At 38.4% G+C, this 20,217-nt stretch overlaps 1 protein-coding gene across 3 annotated transcripts in view; it reads right to left on the bottom strand.

Annotated features, from left to right (window-relative positions):
• Positions 1-1,414: 1,414 nt before the first annotated feature.
• LOC125280375 (rho-related BTB domain-containing protein 2-like) overlaps positions 1,415-20,217 on the bottom strand; it is a 27,036-nt gene continuing 8,233 nt past the window's right edge. For all 3 annotated transcript variants that reach the window (XM_048210877.1, XM_048210876.1, XM_048210878.1), the window contains exons 2-10: positions 18,693-18,894; positions 18,402-18,505; positions 16,806-16,991; positions 14,292-15,244; positions 12,053-12,171; positions 10,208-10,358; positions 8,765-8,853; positions 7,918-8,023; positions 1,415-3,000 (exon numbers count right to left, since the gene is read on the bottom strand). In XM_048210877.1, coding sequence (XP_048066834.1) covers positions 2,792-3,000; positions 7,918-8,023; positions 8,765-8,853; positions 10,208-10,358; positions 12,053-12,171; positions 14,292-15,244; positions 16,806-16,991; positions 18,402-18,505; positions 18,693-18,884 — 2,109 coding nt within the window. In that variant the 5' untranslated portion in view covers positions 18,885-18,894 and the 3' untranslated portion in view covers positions 1,415-2,791. The remainder of the gene's footprint in view (positions 3,001-7,917; positions 8,024-8,764; positions 8,854-10,207; positions 10,359-12,052; positions 12,172-14,291; positions 15,245-16,805; positions 16,992-18,401; positions 18,506-18,692; positions 18,895-20,217) is intronic.

The raw sequence follows: 20,217 nt of genomic DNA on the forward strand, positions 1-20,217 counted from the left end.
GTATTTCCTTATTATAAGTCATTCTATATTTAAGGTGCTATTCGCTTCTGTAACTATCGCATGTGCTAGATCAGAAACATTCAAATCGCAAAGGGTTTAAGTCTATATGAACCATGCTTGTGAGGTTTCCTCTCCTATATAGGGAGATAATGCACCTTAAATAGTGTTGTAAATTGTAAAACTGCCTTGCATTGCATTATTCAATTGGAACTTTTCTGTCATTTTTTCCTTAGTATATTATAGTATTAGAATAGTCATATAAATACCTTTATTCCTAAGTTACTACTAGTTATATTAATATTTTAAAGACCCTAAAGTGTCCCCCAGAATGGGATGCTGAAATCTAGCAGATGTAGGAAACACTCTACAACTACTTAAATGTAACATGCTGTGATGCTTCATGGGATGGTCACGGGCCTGCCCGTAAAACTCATCCAAAAGCTATTTGGAAACATTTAAAACTGTGTTTCTGTGTGTGGATTGATATCATCCACCTTATGAAGCAAATGTGAGCTTACTTTGGTAAAGACAGCAGCTAGTGCCCACACTTTGAATATCAGCAGTGTTGAGGCACTCTTTAGATTCCCTGTAGAGAAACCCAGCATGACTGTTCACCTGGGATCCTGTTTTGAAGTGTCTGGTTATAATATTACAGGTTGTTGCTGTTTTCCAGAAATATTGTTATCGAGACAAAAATGCAGCTTTCAGGAGGCAATCTTGATGTAAACCTGAACTTCATCTTGTGATAGCACACATAAATGCAGATTTTGTGTAAGCCCATAATCATTTGAGTGCCTTTTTCGATTTGCACACTTGTCAGCTGATAACGTGAGGTTACAATTATTAACAGGAAATAGAGAAGAAAGACTGCTTCAGTCTAACAAATAAGCAAAAATATATACCACAGTGTGCAGGAAAAACAAATAGTCTCAAAGTATTTGTCTGTTGTGCACCAGTAACATCCAGCCTGAACATTCTTGAAGAGCAGGACTGAAAGCACATAAAGTGGCAAAACATGTTAAGCCCCATCCACAGGTATAATGTTTATTACCACAGAAAATACTCTGCCATCTGTACGTTTGAAAGAAGTCTCTTATGCTCACTCTTAGGCTGCACTTATTTGATCAAAAAATACCACAGATATATATACAGAAATTGTGAAATATTATTACAATTTAAAATAACTGTTTTCATAATAATAGTTTTTAAAATGTAATTTATTCCTGTGATGCAAAGCTGAATTTTTAGCATTATAACTCCAATCTTCAGTGTCACATGATCCTTCAGAAATCATTCCAACATGCTGATTTGGTGCTTAAGAAAAATGTCTTAATCATGTTGAAAATAGTTGCGCTGCTTAATATTTTTGTGGATACCATACATTTTTTTTTCCAAGATGTTTTGTTTTTGGTTTTTTTATGAATAGAAAGATCAAATGAACAGCATTTATTTGAAATAGAAATCTTTTGTCTTTTACTGTCACTTTTGATCAATTTAGTGCATCCTTGCAGAATACAAGTATTTATTTTTTTCCAAATTTTAGTGCACTTAAACCCTCTCCTTTCTTACAATGGCATTCTTAAGTTCTTGTTTAGATCTGCCTCCATCCAATCAACAACCAATGGATAGACCAAGTCCCCGCCCTACATAAATCATTTCACACGTATATCACAATACGGAAGAAAACATCTGTCGCTAATTCCGTTTCATCGCAACCGTAAAAAGACAGTTCACCCCAAAATGAAAATTCTGTCATCATTTACTTACCCTCAAGTTGTTCCAACCCTGTATGAATTTCTTTCTTCTGCTGAACACAAAAGAAGATATTTTGAAGAATGTCAGTAACCAAACAGTTGATGGGCTCCACTGACTGACTGAAGTCAATGGGTTTCCATCAACTTGTTGGTTATCGACATTCTTCAAAATATATTCTTTTGTGTTTAGGTTTCAGGTTTGGAACTTGAGGGTGAGTAAATGAAGACAGAATTTTTATGTGAACTATCCCTTTAAGTCCTGTGGCTATACATTGTTTATACAGTGTGCATTTTAACCTTTGTTTTTAACCTTTAACCCCCATGGTAAATGCCTTAAAGTACCCACAGTTATTTTCAGTGGTAATCGACATTATGCCATAGATAACGTCTGTGGAGTTAATTCCCCACATGTCCCTCCACAAACCTTTAAATGTCACATTAATAATACCTTTAGATGTTGAACGGTGGACACCATTTGAATCTTGAGAACGTCGGTCTGTTAAAGTGGTTTGAATGTAGATTGCCAAAACACTGAGAAATTCATGTTTGTCGTGTTTGCTGGTTGCTCTAAAATGTTCCCGTCTTCTTGTCATTTAGAGCTGAAAAGCACTTAGCATTTCAAGTTATGAATATGTGCAGTCCTGCCATGTATTTTTCTATACAGATGATGATATGCAGTTTTTGATGGTTATGTTTGGGAAACCGATGCTAAGTGTAGATTGTCTTTACAAAGGTAATTGAGCAGCATTCTACCACCGCAGGATATGATGTCACAAGAGGACATCAAAGCTGATTTGATGAAAATCCAATCAGTAAAGCAGAGACTAAACAAAGTGCTTTTAGTCAAAGCCTTGTGTTACTTTAACATTCTCCATCCTTTTTCATTTTTGCCTGTTCTTCAGCAGCTAAAAGCAGGGCTTGGGCATTTTGCTCAACAGAAAACAGGTAATCTTGTAGAGTTGAAAAAGGCTATCATTCCTTATTGTTTATATCCCATATTTAGGGCTGTTAGGTGGATTGTGCACCCTGAGAGCCATTCAGATGACTGCAGAGGAACCAGCAGAAGACGGAGAATTGGAAGAAGGGGAAGACGGAAGATGCCAAAAGAGCCACTTGCGTTTACACTGACGCTTCTGGTACAAGTAATCTTCTTTCTCACGCTCCTTACGAGCCCGCTGATAGTGATCTTCTTCCTTTAGATACCACACGGGAGGCCAGCGATGTTTCTCAAAGTGCTCCTGGTTTTCTGCAAAACAGAATAAAATTGCCACAAGTAATTTCAGTACTGAGATAAGGGGTGCCTGCTTTGCTTTTTAGGAAAAATAGCCAGACATCTCTAAAACAAGATAAATGTTACCTATAAACTACCATTCAATAGTAGTGTGGTCAGTAAGATTTTTGGTTTGTTTGTTTTTGAAAGAGGTCTCTAATGCTCACCAAGACTGAATTTATCTGACAGTAAAATAACAGTAATAGTGACATATTATTACAATTTAAAATAACTGTTTTCTGTTATTCCTGTGAAATTTTCTGCATCATTATTCAGTGTCTTCAGTCTTCAGTGCATTCAGAAATCATTCTAATATGCTGATTTGCTGCTCAAGAAACATTTCTTATTATCGGTTGTACCTCCGTTCCCTGATGGAGGGAATGAGACATGGTGTCGATGACTGACACTAGGGGTCATACTTGGGAGCCCAAATCACCTTTGATACTTTGAGAAAAGGCCAATGAAAATTGGTGCGTGGAATTTGCACCACTTCCCCGGACATACAGGTATAAAGGAGCCGGCGTGCATCCATTCATTCAGGTTTGTGCTAAGGAGCCGAGACAGTGTCCCGCCCATTTCAGAGGGCAGTTCAGCATTGTGGCAGGAGGGACACCATGTCTCGTTCCCTCCATCAGGGAATGGAGGTTACAACAGTAACCGAGATGTTCTCTATCTGTGAGTCACTTTGGCGTGGTGTCATTGACTGACACTAGGGGTCCTCCGAGGAAAACACCAAAACAGCTGAAACATGTTACAAGGTTTTGGCGGTGCAGAGGTCGGCAAGCCCCTGCGTGCCGTAACAAGGACAGTTGCAACATTGTACCCACCACCCCACGTAAGCTGTTTAGTCCTTCATACCACACGGGGACAGAGAGGGAATAGGTCACTTCAGCCAGGAATAGGTCGGTACCATGGGATTAGGTTGCTTTAGCCGGTCTTTGTTGACCTTTTCTATTTTTTTTTAATTCACAGCTGTGCGAACCTGAGAAAGCACTGGGGAAGTTTTCCTTTTTTCATGCAGAAAAGGAATACTACGGAGACCACATCCATGCCCAAAGAGAGGTTAACATGTGGAGAATACATCACATGAACACCCACTGGGAAGTACCACACATGGAAAGAAGGTAGGTAGGTGGTAGGTCCTACCTGAAGAGGGAAGAACTTCTACAAGCACAGTGACTGGAGGCAGAGACGCTCCAGTCACTGTGAGCTCTGCCTAGGGGAAGACAGGTTTACCGCCAGAGAAACCGCATCATAGAGGATACCTCATATGGGATTACCATCAGGGACTACACAGGACTACCAGATCTTTAAGTGCCTTGGCCTGATAGACGTGCAGGATGGCCATGGCATGCAAGGTGGAAGCAGCCTGTCCAGCGGCAATGTAAACATTCGCCATTAGAGACAAAGTAAATTTAGAGCCCCTGGACGGGAGTCTAGGATGATTCTGCCAGGTGGCGGCATTTAGCTGGCATAAATACACCACAATCGCATGCTCCATCTAAGGAACCTCCATGAGCCCAGATACCAATCATCCAACCATGAATGCTTGGGACAGGGTGGAGGATTCCACTCCAGCTCAACGCTCGTGGCGCCCCGGGCAAGCATGGCTGTCAACTCAGCATCAAACTCAGGATGGGCTACTGCACCCGAAGTTAAGAGTCCAGCTGAGTCCACAGAATCAGAAGGCATTAGCCCATCCACAGATGCTGTGATTGATAATTCATCCTCGTCTGGAGCCCCAAATGAGAAATCTGCTGCATCATGTGGCGCAACACCAAACTCATCCGGGAACTCCACTGGTCACAAGAGGAATGGGAGGTCCGTGGGAAATTACCCGATGGAAAAGCTCCCATTTTTGCCCTCAGATCATCCTGAGCGCTAGCCAGTGCAGTCTTGTGCATTTCAGAAAGACCAGGATGAGGAGCAGCTGAGGTGACTCCTTTTACTAGTAAAGAGAGTCATGATCACAGCATTGCCATGGTCATGTTCTCACAATGAGGACATGAACCATCCAAGAACACTCTTAGCATGGGTCTCAGCACGGGTGTGACCTAAACACATGAGACAAAGATTGTGGCCATCCAAGGATAAGTAATATCAACCGCACCCAGAAACACACAGACGGAAAGGCATCTTGAAAAGATGCTCTCTGTCTGTGCTTGCTCTTTTAGAAGAATCTTGCTCTTACCGATCACTGAAACGCCCAGGGGAAGCTCTTTCTGCACTTATCCATGCGAGGCTTGGAGAAAGACCTCTGTACTGCACCATAACACCAGCAATCCTTCTCAAAAGAGGTGATTGGAATGAGGTTGTGTATAGATGACACTTCGCTTGGCTCCGAAGAACAAATCTGAATTCACGAGTTCACACTTACAAATAAGTCAAATAGAATAAATGGTATGTGTATTTGGCATGCTGTCCGAGGAAAGGGCTCCGAGCTCGAACCTAGAGTACTCCCCCCGTATTCCTGGCTGTGGTAGAAACAAGCCAAGAGTGAGGAGTCAAGGTAGTGGAGGGATGCTTGAAACCTTTTGAGGAATGTAGGTGAGTCGACTGTGTGTGTGTGTGTGTGTGTGTGTGTGTGTGTGTGTGTGTGTGTGTGTGTATATATATATATATATATATATATATATATATATATATACACTGCGTTCCAAATTATTATGCAAGAGACAAATCAGTAAGATTTCTGTACAATAAACATTCAGATTTTAGTTTTTCTAAGAAAATGTTTGTTCGTTTATTTATCCATGTCTTTTTAGATAACTGGTATCAATCTCAGACAAAATAATTTGCCAGATCTATGGAAACCCTACTTAGAGGTTGTTCCACATTATTAAGCAAGTCACAGTTCTCATGCAATATGGGGAGGAAGAAAGATCTTTCTGAAGATGAAAAGCATGAAATGGTGCAATGTTGTGCAAAAGGCATGAAAACAACTAATATTGTGTGAAAGCTGAATAGAGATTATCGAATTATCGTAAGATTTGAGAGTGATTTAGAGCACAGCAGAACTCGGTCAGATAAAGGCTTATTGAGGAAAGTTCCTGTCAAAAAAATTAATTGTATCAAAAGGGCAGCTATAAAAAAGTCAGTGTTGAGCAGCAAACAGGTATTTGAAGCTGCTGGTATCTCTGGAGTCTCAAGAAGCTCTCCATGCAGGCTGGCAGTTGTGCTTAAAGATGCATTTCAGCCACTCCAAACCAAACCTCACAAAGAGAAACATTTACAGTGGGTGTAGAAATACATGAAGACTCATTTTTAAATAGTTTTATTCACTGACTAATGCCGTACTACAATGGATGGTCTAAATGGATGGATTTCTGGATGGTTGGTGAATGGCCACCACGTTCCAACAAGACTGTGACGTCAGCAAGGAGCTGGTGGGTGATGATTTGGGCTGGAATACTGGGAAGTGAGATGGAGGGTATTAAAATGACTTTTGCAAGATATGCGGAGTTCATAACTGGCCATTTTCAGCTATGGTATAAAAAGGAGGATAGTGCCTTCTGAAATACAATGCACTATGCACTATCCCATGCTGCAAAAAAACACCACAGCAATAAAACTGTTTGAAAATGTATTTCTACACCCACTGTAAATGTTTCTCTTTGTTAGGTTTGGTTAGTGGTGTCTAAAATGCATCTTTACGCACAACTGCCAGCCTGCTTGGAGAGCTTCTCAAGACTCCAGAGACACCAGCAGCTTCAAATACCTGTTTGCTGCTCAACACTGGCTTTTTTTATAGCTGCCTTTTAATACAATACATTTTTTTTGACAGGAACTTTCATTAATAAGCCTTTATCTGAATGAGTTCTGCTGTGCTCTAAATCACTCACAAATCTTATGATAATTTGATAATCTCCATTCAGTTTTCACACAATATTAGTTGTTTTCATGCCTTTTGCACAACATTGGACCATTTCATGCTTTTCATCTTCAGAAAGATCTTTCTTCCTCCCCATATTGCATGAGAACTGTGACTTGCTTAATAATGTGGAACAACCTCTAAGTAGGGTTTCCATAGATCTGGCTAATTATTTTGTCTGAGATTGATCCCAGTTATCTAAAAAGACATGGATAAATAAACAAACAAACATTTTCTTAGAAAAACTAAAATCTGAATGTTTATTGTACTGAAATCTTACTGATATATCAATTGCATGATAATTTGGAACGCAGTGTATTACACACACACACACAGTCGACTCACCTACATTCCTCAAAAGGTTTCAAAATATATATATATATATATATAGGCTTCCTCTCATGCTGATAGGACAGATGTGGTAATTGCTGATGTGTTGATTGGATAGATCATTTGAACATGCTCTTCCCGAACTTTGTTAATGAAACATCATTAAGTGGATGCACACTGGCTCTTTTTATACCCGTATGTCCACTCGCCAATTTTCATTGGCCTTTTCTCAAAGTATCAGAGGTGATTGGGGCTCCCAAGTATGACCCCTAGTGTCAGTCATCGACACCACTTCGAAGTGACTGACAGATAGGGAACAGTTGTGCTTTAATATTTTTTAATATTTTTTAACAGTATTTGACACAGAAATCTAACAATTTAACAATGTAAAAGTCTTTACTGTCAGTTTTGATTAATTTAATGCATCCTTTCTGAATAAAGGTATGAATTTCTTTCTTAAAAAATTTTTACTGACCCCTATAAATGTATTAAATATACAAATGTTGTACAATATTAATATACTCCAAGATTATACAGTGAAATAAATAGTTAATAATAATTCATTATTTACTGAAATCCATTATTCCATTATTTATTTAATGCCATGTCACAATATTTATTTTAAAGTTAAAATAAATGTGATATTTGTTTTAGATGTGGCAGCTATACCGATCTCAAGGCTGTTGAATTACCTGTAGATTTGGCTTTCATGTCACGAGGGAATTTGCGACAGACTCTATTGTAGTTGGTGCAGATGTGGTGGAGGCACCAATCAGTCATCTGATGAGAGCAGTGGAACTAATGGGAAGAATCACATAGATGAAAACGCTAGGGAGAAAATCATAGGTTTTGAAATGCTTCCCTTCACATTTTTCCACAATCTCTCTAGAATACTTGATTCTAATTGAAAGCAATAATTCATTATTATTTATTTATTTAGTAAAACTACATGCAATAAAGCCAGTCGGCTGAGATATACTGTATCCAGCTGCAGACTTGCATTCAAGCATGACAAGCATTATGGGGAATACTGTGTAATATTTCTGTCATGATGTGGTGAACTCATTTATATACAAGTGTTTAGCTGCTAAAAAAAAATACTAATATACTACTGTGCACATCTTTTGCATTTTATAATTGAAGTTTGAATTTGTTGACATAGTTAGGATATGTTTATGCAACAACATTGTACTAAAAACGGAAAATGAGTAATTTCCCTATGAGTTTTTCACGTACAGACGACAATATTTTCAAAACGATCCCTGATGTCACTTTGTAACGAAACCCTACACACCTATAGACTGAACAAGTAATACACACGTGCTTGACGTCACCATTTTCACAAATTTGCGTTTTTGTAGTTTACACAGAGTACTTTGAAGTGCACTTTGAAACCCGTTTTCAAAAGTTTGCGTTTTCAGGCCCCCAAAACGCTGTTGTCATGTAAATGAATGGCCAGAAAGCATCAGACTTTACAAACAGGAGTTTGTAAACTTGACAGCGATCCATTTTCATTCTCTCAGTCAGAGGTACACTTACTTGGGCCATGTCTAGGTAGAGCAGAACATCTCCATCTATGTCAGCTCCCATCATCGCTGCCTCTGTCAGTACCGTCACAGTGTATAGCTCTACAACAGACACACAACACTCATAAAAACAACAGAATATGTCAAAATTATTCTTTTTTTTTCTTTTTCTTTGTTAATGACTCAGTAACTCACATGTCACATGTATGCTCTGTTTTGGTTTCATTCTGTTCCCTGTGTTCCTTTGCCTATGTTTGTTGTCATTAGTTAGCATTAGCCACATTTCCACCACAGGAACTTTCCCCAGGAACTATGGAGTTTGGGTTGGTACTTTTGTTTCAACCACAGGAACCAGGGTCTAAAAAGTTCCAGTTGAAATTTCCTCCTCAGAAAGTCCCTTCTCACGAGGTAGTACTTTTTCAAAAGTTCAGCAACTTTCGGGGGTGGGACTTGGGCACTGAACATGCTGATTGGCTGAGTTCACACAGCATTTTGATTGGTTGACTCATGCAGCATTTTATTTCAACCAACATTTTTAAAAGTATGTTGGAATAAAGATTATTTTGTATACTCTTTAGTCGTGCGCATCTCTACAGCCACCTCACACGACAGTAACACTGCACCATTTGTTTACAATAGTTAATGTTCCATTTGCAAACATTAGTTAATTACATTAACATGAACTAAAAATGAAAATATAACTCTAAAGCATGTATTAGTCTTAATGTTAATTTCAGCGTTTACTAACACATTATTAAAATCAAAAGTCATATCCGTGGCTCATTATTGGCCGGCTCCTGCATCAGCATCACACGCATGCGTCGTGCTGCACACATGAACAGCGTCGGCCAATACTGAGCCGGCGTTCTAACGTAGAACCTGGAAGCACTGAATATAAACAGCACAGGAGACTGACAGGGAGTGAAGAATTTGTTGAATAAAGTTGTTATTTTTGTTTTGTTTGTGCGCAGAAAAAGTATTCTCGTCACTTCATAAAATTAATTTGAACTGTAGTCACATTGACTATTTTAACAATGTCTTTACTACTTTTCTGGACCTTGAATGTGGTAATTTCATTGCTTTAAAAAAAAAAAAATGAATTTGTGTTCTGAAGATGAACGAAGGTCTTACGGGTGTGGAACGTTATGAGGGTGACAGAAATTAATTCATTTTTGGGTGAACTAACCCTTTAAATAATTTTCCCCAACACATAAATAGGTCAGCCTGATGATGGTGGGAAATGTTCTCCTTAAAAATATTTAAAAATAGGTCAAACAGTAGAGCAAGACATTAGCAATGCTGATATCATGGATTTGATTCCCAGGGAATGCATGATAAAATGTGTCTGCCAAATGTAGATTTACACAGGATGCGAGCATCTGTAGAGATCAAACTCAGACTGTTATGTGCATTTATTATGGCCAAAAACAGTGTGTATGTAGGTTTATTTGTGTACCTGTCAGCGCAACCAGGTGAGGCAAACAGAGACGGTTTGCAAGTACAATGAGTTCCATGGCATCCAGATCTGAGCGAGAGCAGAAGCGGCCAGTATAGAGATACTCCAGCACAGCACGCATGCAGCTCCGCGTAGTGTTAGGAAACAGCACCTGACAAAACACAGCAACAGTCTCAAAGCCTCTTTTGTGTGTGTGTGTGTGTGTGTGTGTGTGTGTGTGTGTGTGTGTGTGTGTGTGTGTGTGTGTGTGTGTGTGTGTGTGTGTGTGTCTGTGTGTGTGTGGGGTGGGGGGAATAAAACCTCAGTTTTAAAGTAACATGGTAGAGCGATATTATAGGAATCAACTGTGTTCATCAGTAAAGTCCAACTATAAGCATTCTGTAGATCATTTATGTTTGCAAACATATTGGTATACAAGGGGGTCCAAAAGTCTGAGAGTATCACATGAGCACTCCGTCTTCTCAATGTCTAGGTAATTGTTTTGTCCTACTTTTGCTTAGTGCAGCAAGTTTGTGTAAAACCTGATGTTTATGTTCTACAGCATGATCCAAAGAGCATTTTTAGCTTCACTGGGAGCAAAAACAACTGACTATCTGTACAAAATATACATGATCAATGTCACAAAACTACTTATTTGATTAATACTCTAGATATTCTGAAAATCTGAAATGTAATTTTTCTTTGTTGTATTTTTTAACCCTGTAAAACCAGACATATGAAGTTGTGCAATTATTTTTCAGGAAACTCACAACTAAAGTAGTTCCAGGCCAGTTCTTTACCACATTACAGTTCTAAAATTATGTTCGGAATGAGATGTGTAAGAAAGTAGTTCCACACCCAAGAGCATTTTAAGGACAAAAACATGACAAATGTCTGAACAATGTCTTGAAGCGTGGTTATCATAGTAAAAGCGGAATAATTTTGCGGGATTGCTGTTGAATTATTAGAAAAATAATGCACACCAGCTTCACATCGTGACCGCATTGCCACCTCGGGTGTGTATTTCTTTTTATAATCATTTAATGCCCCGTCGTCAATTATTCCTTACAAACTACTTACATAAAATGCATATAAAAATCATTTTTCACACTATATCTCCTAATAATATGTCTTATACTTAAATGCTTAGTTTTAAATCTCTGTAGTTTTTATTGTTGGGTCAAAATATTTAATGCAATGCAATACAATGAGATGAACAAATAAACGTTTCTCAAAAGCCTGTTGTATCATATTTGATTTTAACATGATTTTTATAAAAAATAATGTACGGATAATCAAGTAAACCTAAGTTGCTTCAGTCGAGTAAGTGTTAATTTGAAAATATTACTAACAATATAAGTTATTCTTAAGTTTACTTTATAAAAATCATTAAAGGTTTCACAGCAAAAAGACATGTGAACCACAAGCTGTATAATTACATCAAAAGGCCTTTTACTTGATAAAAACGAATAAACTATCAATCAGGCAACGATGTCGTAGATTGTGTACAACAGATTTTTCAGCAAAGTTTTGATCATGTTGATCATTTAGAGGCCCTAGAAATGTTTTTGTATCAAATATGATTCAGTAGGCTTCATAGGCTTTAAACTAGATCTATCCAAATGTTAAGAGAAATATTCTGTTTGTCTATCAAAAAATGTATTTTCAAATGTTTATCCATCTAATCTTTCCAATTTAAATACATAAAAATTCCAGCTGTTCATCAGATTCCTATCAAAAACTATACTGGGTCATGTTAAACAAATTTTACATCATGTGTCCATTAAAATACAGACCACAAACAGTAGTTTTACGAATTCAGTTTTACCACTGGTACTGGATATACAGTATGAGAGTGCACGTTACCTCTTTAGTACAACTCTCCACAAATGGTCCACCAAACATGGCTGACATCCAATCACAGCTTGAGATGAGCAGTGGCTTATGGGCCATAATGGTGCCATCATCCAACCTGAACACCACATCTGTAACACAGAACAGAAGACTATCTGTAGCTTTTCAAATCACTATTATAATTGCATATCATATCTATATCGTATAAACATGCTTCACTCTTTGGTCAAAAAAAAAAAAAAGGTTCAATCTCAAATTTGACCAATAGGCTATTTGACCATATCATCTTGACAAGTTAAAAGGCACTTTGTGACAGTGGCTTAATATTACGCTCCACCTAAAGCTTAATCTTAGCGCTGGAGTCGAGTATAAATAAATCGAAATTCTCAGTGTTTATGTTAAAAGAGGGAAAAGCTTGGTCAGCATTACAAGACAGCTTGATGTCCTCCAAACCCTGAGAGTGCTGAAAAACACAATATGTCCACACCGGTTCTCACTACCAGAACAGCACTGATTATGAAACCGAAAGCCAGCTGACAAAATATGGGGGCTTGTTTTTCTCTATGGGGGTGAAAAATTAAGCTGAAGTAGAGGGGAAAATAGCTCGAAGGGACATTCTGCTTTAGCCCATCACACAAATTTGCTTTGGTTATATGAAAAAATGCTGGGCGACCTTCCGCTAGGATGGACACTGTACACCCAACGTGTGCAGATAGCAAAAACGCAGAAGTTTGCTTTTTAATATACAGCTGACATTATTATACTACATGACACAGGAAGGTCGGGGTGACAAATAGGGACATTTGCAAGAAAAAGGCAAAGGGACAGCAAAACTAGTCGATGGGTTGTCTAAATGCTATGCAGTGTTAGTGTAACTGACAAATATAAGCTAACAAGGCTAATCGCAGTCCACAAACAAACAGAGACCTACAGATTTTTAGGACTGGGTAATATATCGAATATTCATTATTACATAATTGCGATCATTTAGCTGGTGATTTAAAAAACGTAATGAATGTTTCAATATTTTGAATGCACAATTAGGTTTCCTAAAGTGTTATTTGTGAATCAGTTCGAACTGTCTGTTTCAGTAACTTAATTCAAAACTCCGAATCAACCATTTGTTTGATTCCCGAAATCTCACATAAAAAAATAAAATAAATAAATATTCATTTGGCATTACTCTATGGAAGCTTGTTTCTGCCAATAAATGAAAAATAAAAAAGATATATGCTCACAATTGCAAGAAATAAACTCATTTGCAAGAAATAAAGTCAGAATTGCAAGATATAAGCTCACAATTGCAAGAAATAAAGTCAGAATTGCGAGTTATAATGTCAGAATTGAGATATAAACTCACAATTGCAAGAAATAAAGTCAGAATTGCGAGATATAATGTCAGAATTGAGATATAAACACAATTGTTAGAAATAAAGTCAGAATTGTGAGTTATAAAGTCACAGTTTTAAGATATAAACTCGCAATTGCAAGAAATAAAGTCAGAATTGCGAGTTATAATGTCAGAATTGCAAGAAATAGTCAGAATTACGAGTTATGTCAGAATTGAGATGTAAACAATCAAAAAGTCAGAATTGTGAGTTATAAAGTCACGATTTTAAGATATAAACTCGCAATTCTGACTTTTTTTCTTAGAAATGTGAGTTTATATCTCACAATTCTGAGAAAAAAGTCAGAATTGTGAGACAAAAAGTCGCAATTATGCCTTTTTTATTTTTTCAGTGGCAGAAACAAGCTTCCATATTACTCCCATTTTTCATATACAGAAGGTTTTAGTGAAAATATATGTACAGTTGTTAAATATTGCTGTTTACTGTTATATTGGTGCATATAAATAATGATAAAATATCATTCTTTCAATATCATTGAAAGAAACACTATCAAGAAAAACACTATGGAAAACATGCCTAGATTTTTAATGTATTAGACATTTTTCCATGTATTATTAATAGTAATTATTCAGTTTGACATTCTAAATACAGTAGTTGTTTGGTTTAAATGATTGTCTTTTGACTGACCTCTGAATTTTTCAGTAATTGTAGAGCAATTACATTTGTGATTGTGTATCTGCCCTGAAATGTACTGTTCATTTCATGTAAAACAATAATGGCAAACTAGATAAGTGCCCTAGTCCACCTTATTAACCAAATAGTTGCTTTGTGGAAGACTAGACTATTGTTCTGGCCCATCCCTAATAACTGCCAAGCATACATACAGTTCACATGCCTCTCACCAGAGAAGGTCCCTTTGGCCAGACATTCTTTGACTCGATTTGTGCGTCTCACGTGAAAGGCCTTGGTGATCTCCTGATTCATGAAGGCCTCATCGTTCAGGATGTTAGCCACCATCATACGCAGGTCAAACACTTCCAGCAGCTCTGCGATGTGAGCCACCTGCATTAGCTCTTTCTCCCGTTCATCTAGTTTACCCGTGTACAGGTAGCGCAACACGGATCGGAAGGGACCGGGTTGCATTGAAGGGTCCATGTGCACAACAGTCATTTTTCTAGGGTTGAAAGTGACGGGGTCATCTACCAATTCTTCTTGGATGCTAATGAAAGCACGGCTCAAGGCAGGGAGCAGACGACCACGGCGATCTCCGTCGCCTTTTAGAGTTCCATCACTGGTGCAAGCACGCAAGTTTGCTCTATCTCCATCGTCGCTACTCTCACAAACGTCAAAACTAGCTGCGCGCATCAGCAAATCGCGGCCAGAAAGTGGTGGTCCTCGGGGTCGTTTTCGCACCCGTTCGATCTCCTCAGACCCGTGAAGTTCAGTTAAGAAGAGATCGTAGAACTTGGAGGAGGATGTGGCAAGGTAAATGCGATGGGCGAAGATCCTCTGCCGTTCCTGGAGGACTAAGATGACGTCGGCACAGAGCGGGTCCTCCAAGAGGCGGCTAGGGTGCTCCTCTATGTTACTGGGAGGGGCGGGAACAGTGATAATGGGTGGAGGGGGTTTAGGGGGAAGGAAAGGGGCTTGGAGTAGTGGCCTTTGAACATTTCGTAAATGTGATTTCCAGAACTGCAGATGACGGCGGGAAATGAGGGCTGCACGGATAGCATTGTCGAAAACGTCCTTAACTCCAAACTGAGCAACTATGCTGGTCTCATAATAAGGGACGCCTAGTTCTTTAGCCACCTCACGGCCTTTCTCTGGTGGCAATATCTCATTGGATTTGATGGGTCTGAAACAAAAAATAGCATTGTATCATCATACTAAAGGACTAGCATTCCCCAAAATGAAAAGTCTATCACCATTTACCACTCTCATGTCATTCCAAACCTGTGAGAAACCCAAAAGACTTACTCTTTACGGTACAATGAAAGTGAATGGGCATAGGTCAGGGGTGTTTAATAGGGCTGGGACAATAAATCGATTCATCTCGATTCTGAGATTTTCCGAATGCACGATTCTCGCGATTCTCTTTTGAATCGATTCAGAGCTTAGTTTTTAAAAGCAGATGGTGCTCTAGATTTAGTTTTTAACCACACACTTAAATGCTCATGAAGAAGACCACTCGTGCGTTCAGCTATGTGCACCTCAGAATTCTTTTATGACACAAGATTAATGTATTATTGGAAGAAAGCAGAGTACGTCTTTTTCTAAAGCACACACTGCCATCTGCTGTTTAAAAACTAAGCTCAGAATTGATTCAAAAGAGATAATCGCGATTCATACGGAAAATCTCTGAATCGATCCAGAATCATTTCTCAATTCGCGATGCAATAATTTATTGTCTCAGCCCTAGTGTTTATTCCTGCTCCTGGAGGGTCAACGTCCTGCAGAGTTTAGCTACAACTAGCTCCAACACACCTGCATGAAAGTTTCTAGTGGATGCATACAAAAGCTACGAAAGCCTTCCGAGACAGCATACATAGGTAAGAATTCAAATTTAATTATTGTGTTACATCCTGTCCACTGAAATACATTAATATGATTATTTTTTGAAAGCAGCACAGATGCATCCTCTGCTGCCTATGATATCTCACTATTTTGTGCATCTGATTCTGTGACCACTAAGTTAAAAAATAAAATGGCATCTGAAAGTTGCAGTTGGTGGTTTTTGATACTTTTTTCCACTTTTGATGTCATTTCTAGCAAGAAATTAGTATTCAATTATAATCAACATAGCTCTTTCTATTTTGTTGTAGATCATTAGACAGGTATGCTGCCTCAGAAGTCTGTCCGAAATCAGTTTCGTGAGGTACCTTTGTGCGCAACCGCTGCCAGCAAAGTCATTGTCTAGGGCAGTGAGGCTACATGTCATCTGCTTAAGCTTTCAGACATAGCCAGCTTAGGCACCTGGCTTGTTGCCTCGCTGCCCTATCAGGCAATGACTTTGCAGACCTGCGCAGGATTGTGGGCTATCAAAGGCAGCAAAGGATACATCTATTCTGCCTTCAAAAATCAATAAGATGAAGGTATCTTAGTAGACATGATGTGGTGCGACCACTGGATTCGGACATGCCTTGTTGCCTTCCTACTTCTGTATCTTGCGAAACTCTTAATTGTATGTGCAACATTGAAGGAGTATTTTGAGTCTCTTTCACACTGGTAAGAAAAAAACCGAGGTGGTATCACCGGTGATACCTCAGACTCCAGAGTGTTAAACACACCTAAGCCATCTAATCAAGGTGTTCAGGATCACAAGAAACTTTCAGGCAGGAGTGTTGGAGCTAAACTCTGCAGGACATTTGCCTTACAGGTGCAGGATTGGACACCACTGGTTTACAAAGGTCATTTACCTGGCCAGTGGGCGGCGAGCTCTATTCACTGCCTCCAAATCAGCGTACCGCAGGTCTAGCTGGCAGCCCACTAGGATAACAGGAGCTCTGGGACAGAAATGTTTGATCTCAGGGTACCACATCGTCCTCACATGGTGGAGTGAGTTTGGGTTCGCAATGGAGAAACACAACACCACCACATCAGACCTGTTATGAAACCAGAGACAACTCATTAACATATAGTTTAAAATTGTTTAGGTTGCTGTGTAACCTTTTTCGGGTCACCTTTGACTTCTGCATAGTATGCTGCAAGCTTATCAGTGAGAGCAAAGTTTAATCAGATAGAGTTCTGTAGAATGTGACCATTTCACATGTCTGTGGTAAAAAAAAAATGAATGTGTTTCAATGGAGGTACTGTTGTAAAAAACTTTTATAATGTTCTTTTTTAAATTCCACATAGTCTGTTTTGTCCAGTATTCTTTCAAAATGTGTATAATATGCAAATAATAAGGGAAAAAGGACAACAAAAAAAATATCCCATATAATTTATAAATGAGTATTCTTAAAGGGTTAGTTCACCCAAAAATGAAAATTATGTCATTAATGATTCAGCCTCATGTCGTTCCAAACCCGTAAGACCTCCGTTCATCTTCTGTACACAGTTTAAGATATTTTAGATTTAGTCCGAGAGCTTTCTGTCCCTCCATTGAAAATGTATGTACGGTGTACTGTCCATGTCCAGAAAGGTAATAAAAACATAATCAAAGTACTCCATGTGACATCAGTGGGTTAGTTAGAAGTTTTTGAAGCATCTAAAATACATTTTGGTCCAAAAATAACAAAAACTACGACTTTATTCAGCATTGTCTTCTCTTCCGGGTCTGTTGTATATCCGCTTTCACTCCACAGTGATGCTGCTTCTTCTTCTTCTTCTTTCCTGTTTTACGGCGGTTGGCATCCAGCTTATTGGTGCATTACCGCCCCCTTCTGCTCCGGACAGTGACGCGATTAGGACATCCGCGACATGCACACCTACGCACCATTTTAAAAAATATAGCAATACCAAAATACAAACAATGTAGAATAGCTTGAATAATTTGACTGTAAACGAAGCTCGGGCGCACTAGATAACACGTCATCAGCGTCACTGTCCGGAGCAGAAGGGGGCGGTAATGCACCAATAAGCTGGATGCCAACCGCCGTAAAACAGGAAAGAAGAAGAAGAAGCAGTGTCACTGTGGAGTGAAAGCGGATATGCAACAGACCCGGAAGAGAAGACAATGCTGAATAAAGTCGTTAGTTGTTATTTTTGGACTAAAATGTATTTTAGATGCTTCAAAAACTTCTAACTAACCCACTGATGTCACATTGACTACTTTGATGATGTTTTTATTACCTTTCTGGACATGGACAGTATACCGTACATACATTTTCAATGGAGGGACAGAAAGCTCTCGGACTAAATCTAAAATATCTTAAACTGTGTACCGAAGATGAACGGAGGTCTTACGGGTTTGGAACGACATGAGGGTGAGTCATTAATGACATCATTTTCATTATTGGGTGAACTAACCCTTTAATATAGTATGAAGTAGAGAAATAATGATCCAAATTCACCTGCCATACGCAAATCTGCGGTCCTTGTGATGGTCACCAAAAGTGTCCCAGAGACGCAAGGACACACTGACATCATCCACCACATCCCTGGACCTTTCTAGAACCTGACCGGAGAGAGACACCTATCACATGCATGGAGATTTACCCGAGAAACTGTACTACACATTTTTAAATAATTTAGCAGATTATTTATATATAGAGTATAGTGTCATCCATCACATGTTTTTCATCAATCTATATTTTACATACTTTCTTTGAAAGAATAAGAATATGACATTAGGCGTTCCTCACCTCCTGGCAGACTCTGTACTGATCTATTGCCCAGACTGTGGGCACATGTGTGGCAAGTAGCTGGTACTGTGTAAGCGTCGCATTGCAGGCCCGGGCACAGATGAGCCGGGTCTTTCCAACTGCGTTGTCCCCAACCACCACACACTTGATAGTCTCGACATTTGGCCTCTCATAGTCCATGTCAAAATCCATAAAATGATGCCTTTCACATAAAACAAAAAATAATATAATAAAGATACAAACTTTTAAATATTTATTTTTGTGGGGGGAAAAAACCTCAAAAAGTTGTAGTGACATTTCTTGCCAAGAAACTACCAGAGATGAACAAAGACACAGAGATGTGAATATTGGTTGATTATTGGATTACTGATAAATGGGTCAATGATGTAGTCATTATTCTTTTTTTCATTCATTTAATTTTACATTAAAAAATACAATTCAAACTTTGATTTAGAATTTTGATATTTTTAGTTCAGGTTGTAAAATGCCATGTGGTGCAACTCTCTGCAAAGTTGTGTGTGTGTGTGTGTGTACACTGTATTGTATTGTAGATGCAAGGAAAATATATTACATTTTACTTGATAAACCACATGACATTATAAGAGTAATTAAATTTAAACTTTTCTCGAAAAATACATGAATTTTTTCCAATAACAACCAAAACAGGAATGCAAAAATTACACTTCTAAGAACTTGGTATATATTTTAGGGTACGCTTACACAACAACAATGTATAAAAATGGAAAAGTTTTTCCTTTGCATTTTTCGCGTACAGACGACAACATTGTCAAAAAGATCCCTGTTCACACAAATCTGTGTGTGAAAAGGATTAAAAACGCTGTATTCTACTGACAGGCCAGTAGTGGGCGATGTCACTTTGTAAAGAAACACTACACACCTATAGACTGAACACGTAATGCACATGCGCAAGACGTCACCATTTTCACAAATTTGTGTTTTTGTAGTTTACACAGAGATGATAATGGTATCGTTTTCAAAAACTTGCACTTTGAAACCTATATTCAAAACTTTGCATTTTCAGGCCCCTGAAACACCGGTGTCATGTAAACGCACAAAAAAAAATTGCATTTAGTTGAAAACAGTGTCGTGTAAACACCCCTTTAGTTTCTTACAATCACTAGGACCAATTTCTCCATACTTAGGTCACTTTTTTAAAACTCTTCATTCAGTGATCACAACAGCAGTCTATGTGGGCTAAACTGTGGGTCATTTATCACTTCTTTGGCACAAAATGCATTCAATAACTACATCATTCAAATTACATAAATTCTTTTCTCACTTAGGCACAACCAGCACTAAAACTCAATGAACCTACAGGTCAATTTTCACATTTACATACTCTTTTCAAAACTGTTAGGTTCAAACCAATAACATAATAAAGACTGAATAAAACAGCAATTTGCTACAATACTACTGTAATACCATGTTGAAAAAGAATCTAAAAAATGAAAAACTATCAAAATAATTAGATGTAGCTGAACACGTGTTAGTTTCTATTTCATTA

Source organism: Megalobrama amblycephala, linkage group LG12 (assembly GCF_018812025.1).
Source record: "Megalobrama amblycephala isolate DHTTF-2021 linkage group LG12, ASM1881202v1, whole genome shotgun sequence".
In the NCBI taxonomy this organism is placed as follows: Eukaryota; Metazoa; Chordata; class Actinopteri; order Cypriniformes; family Xenocyprididae; genus Megalobrama; species Megalobrama amblycephala.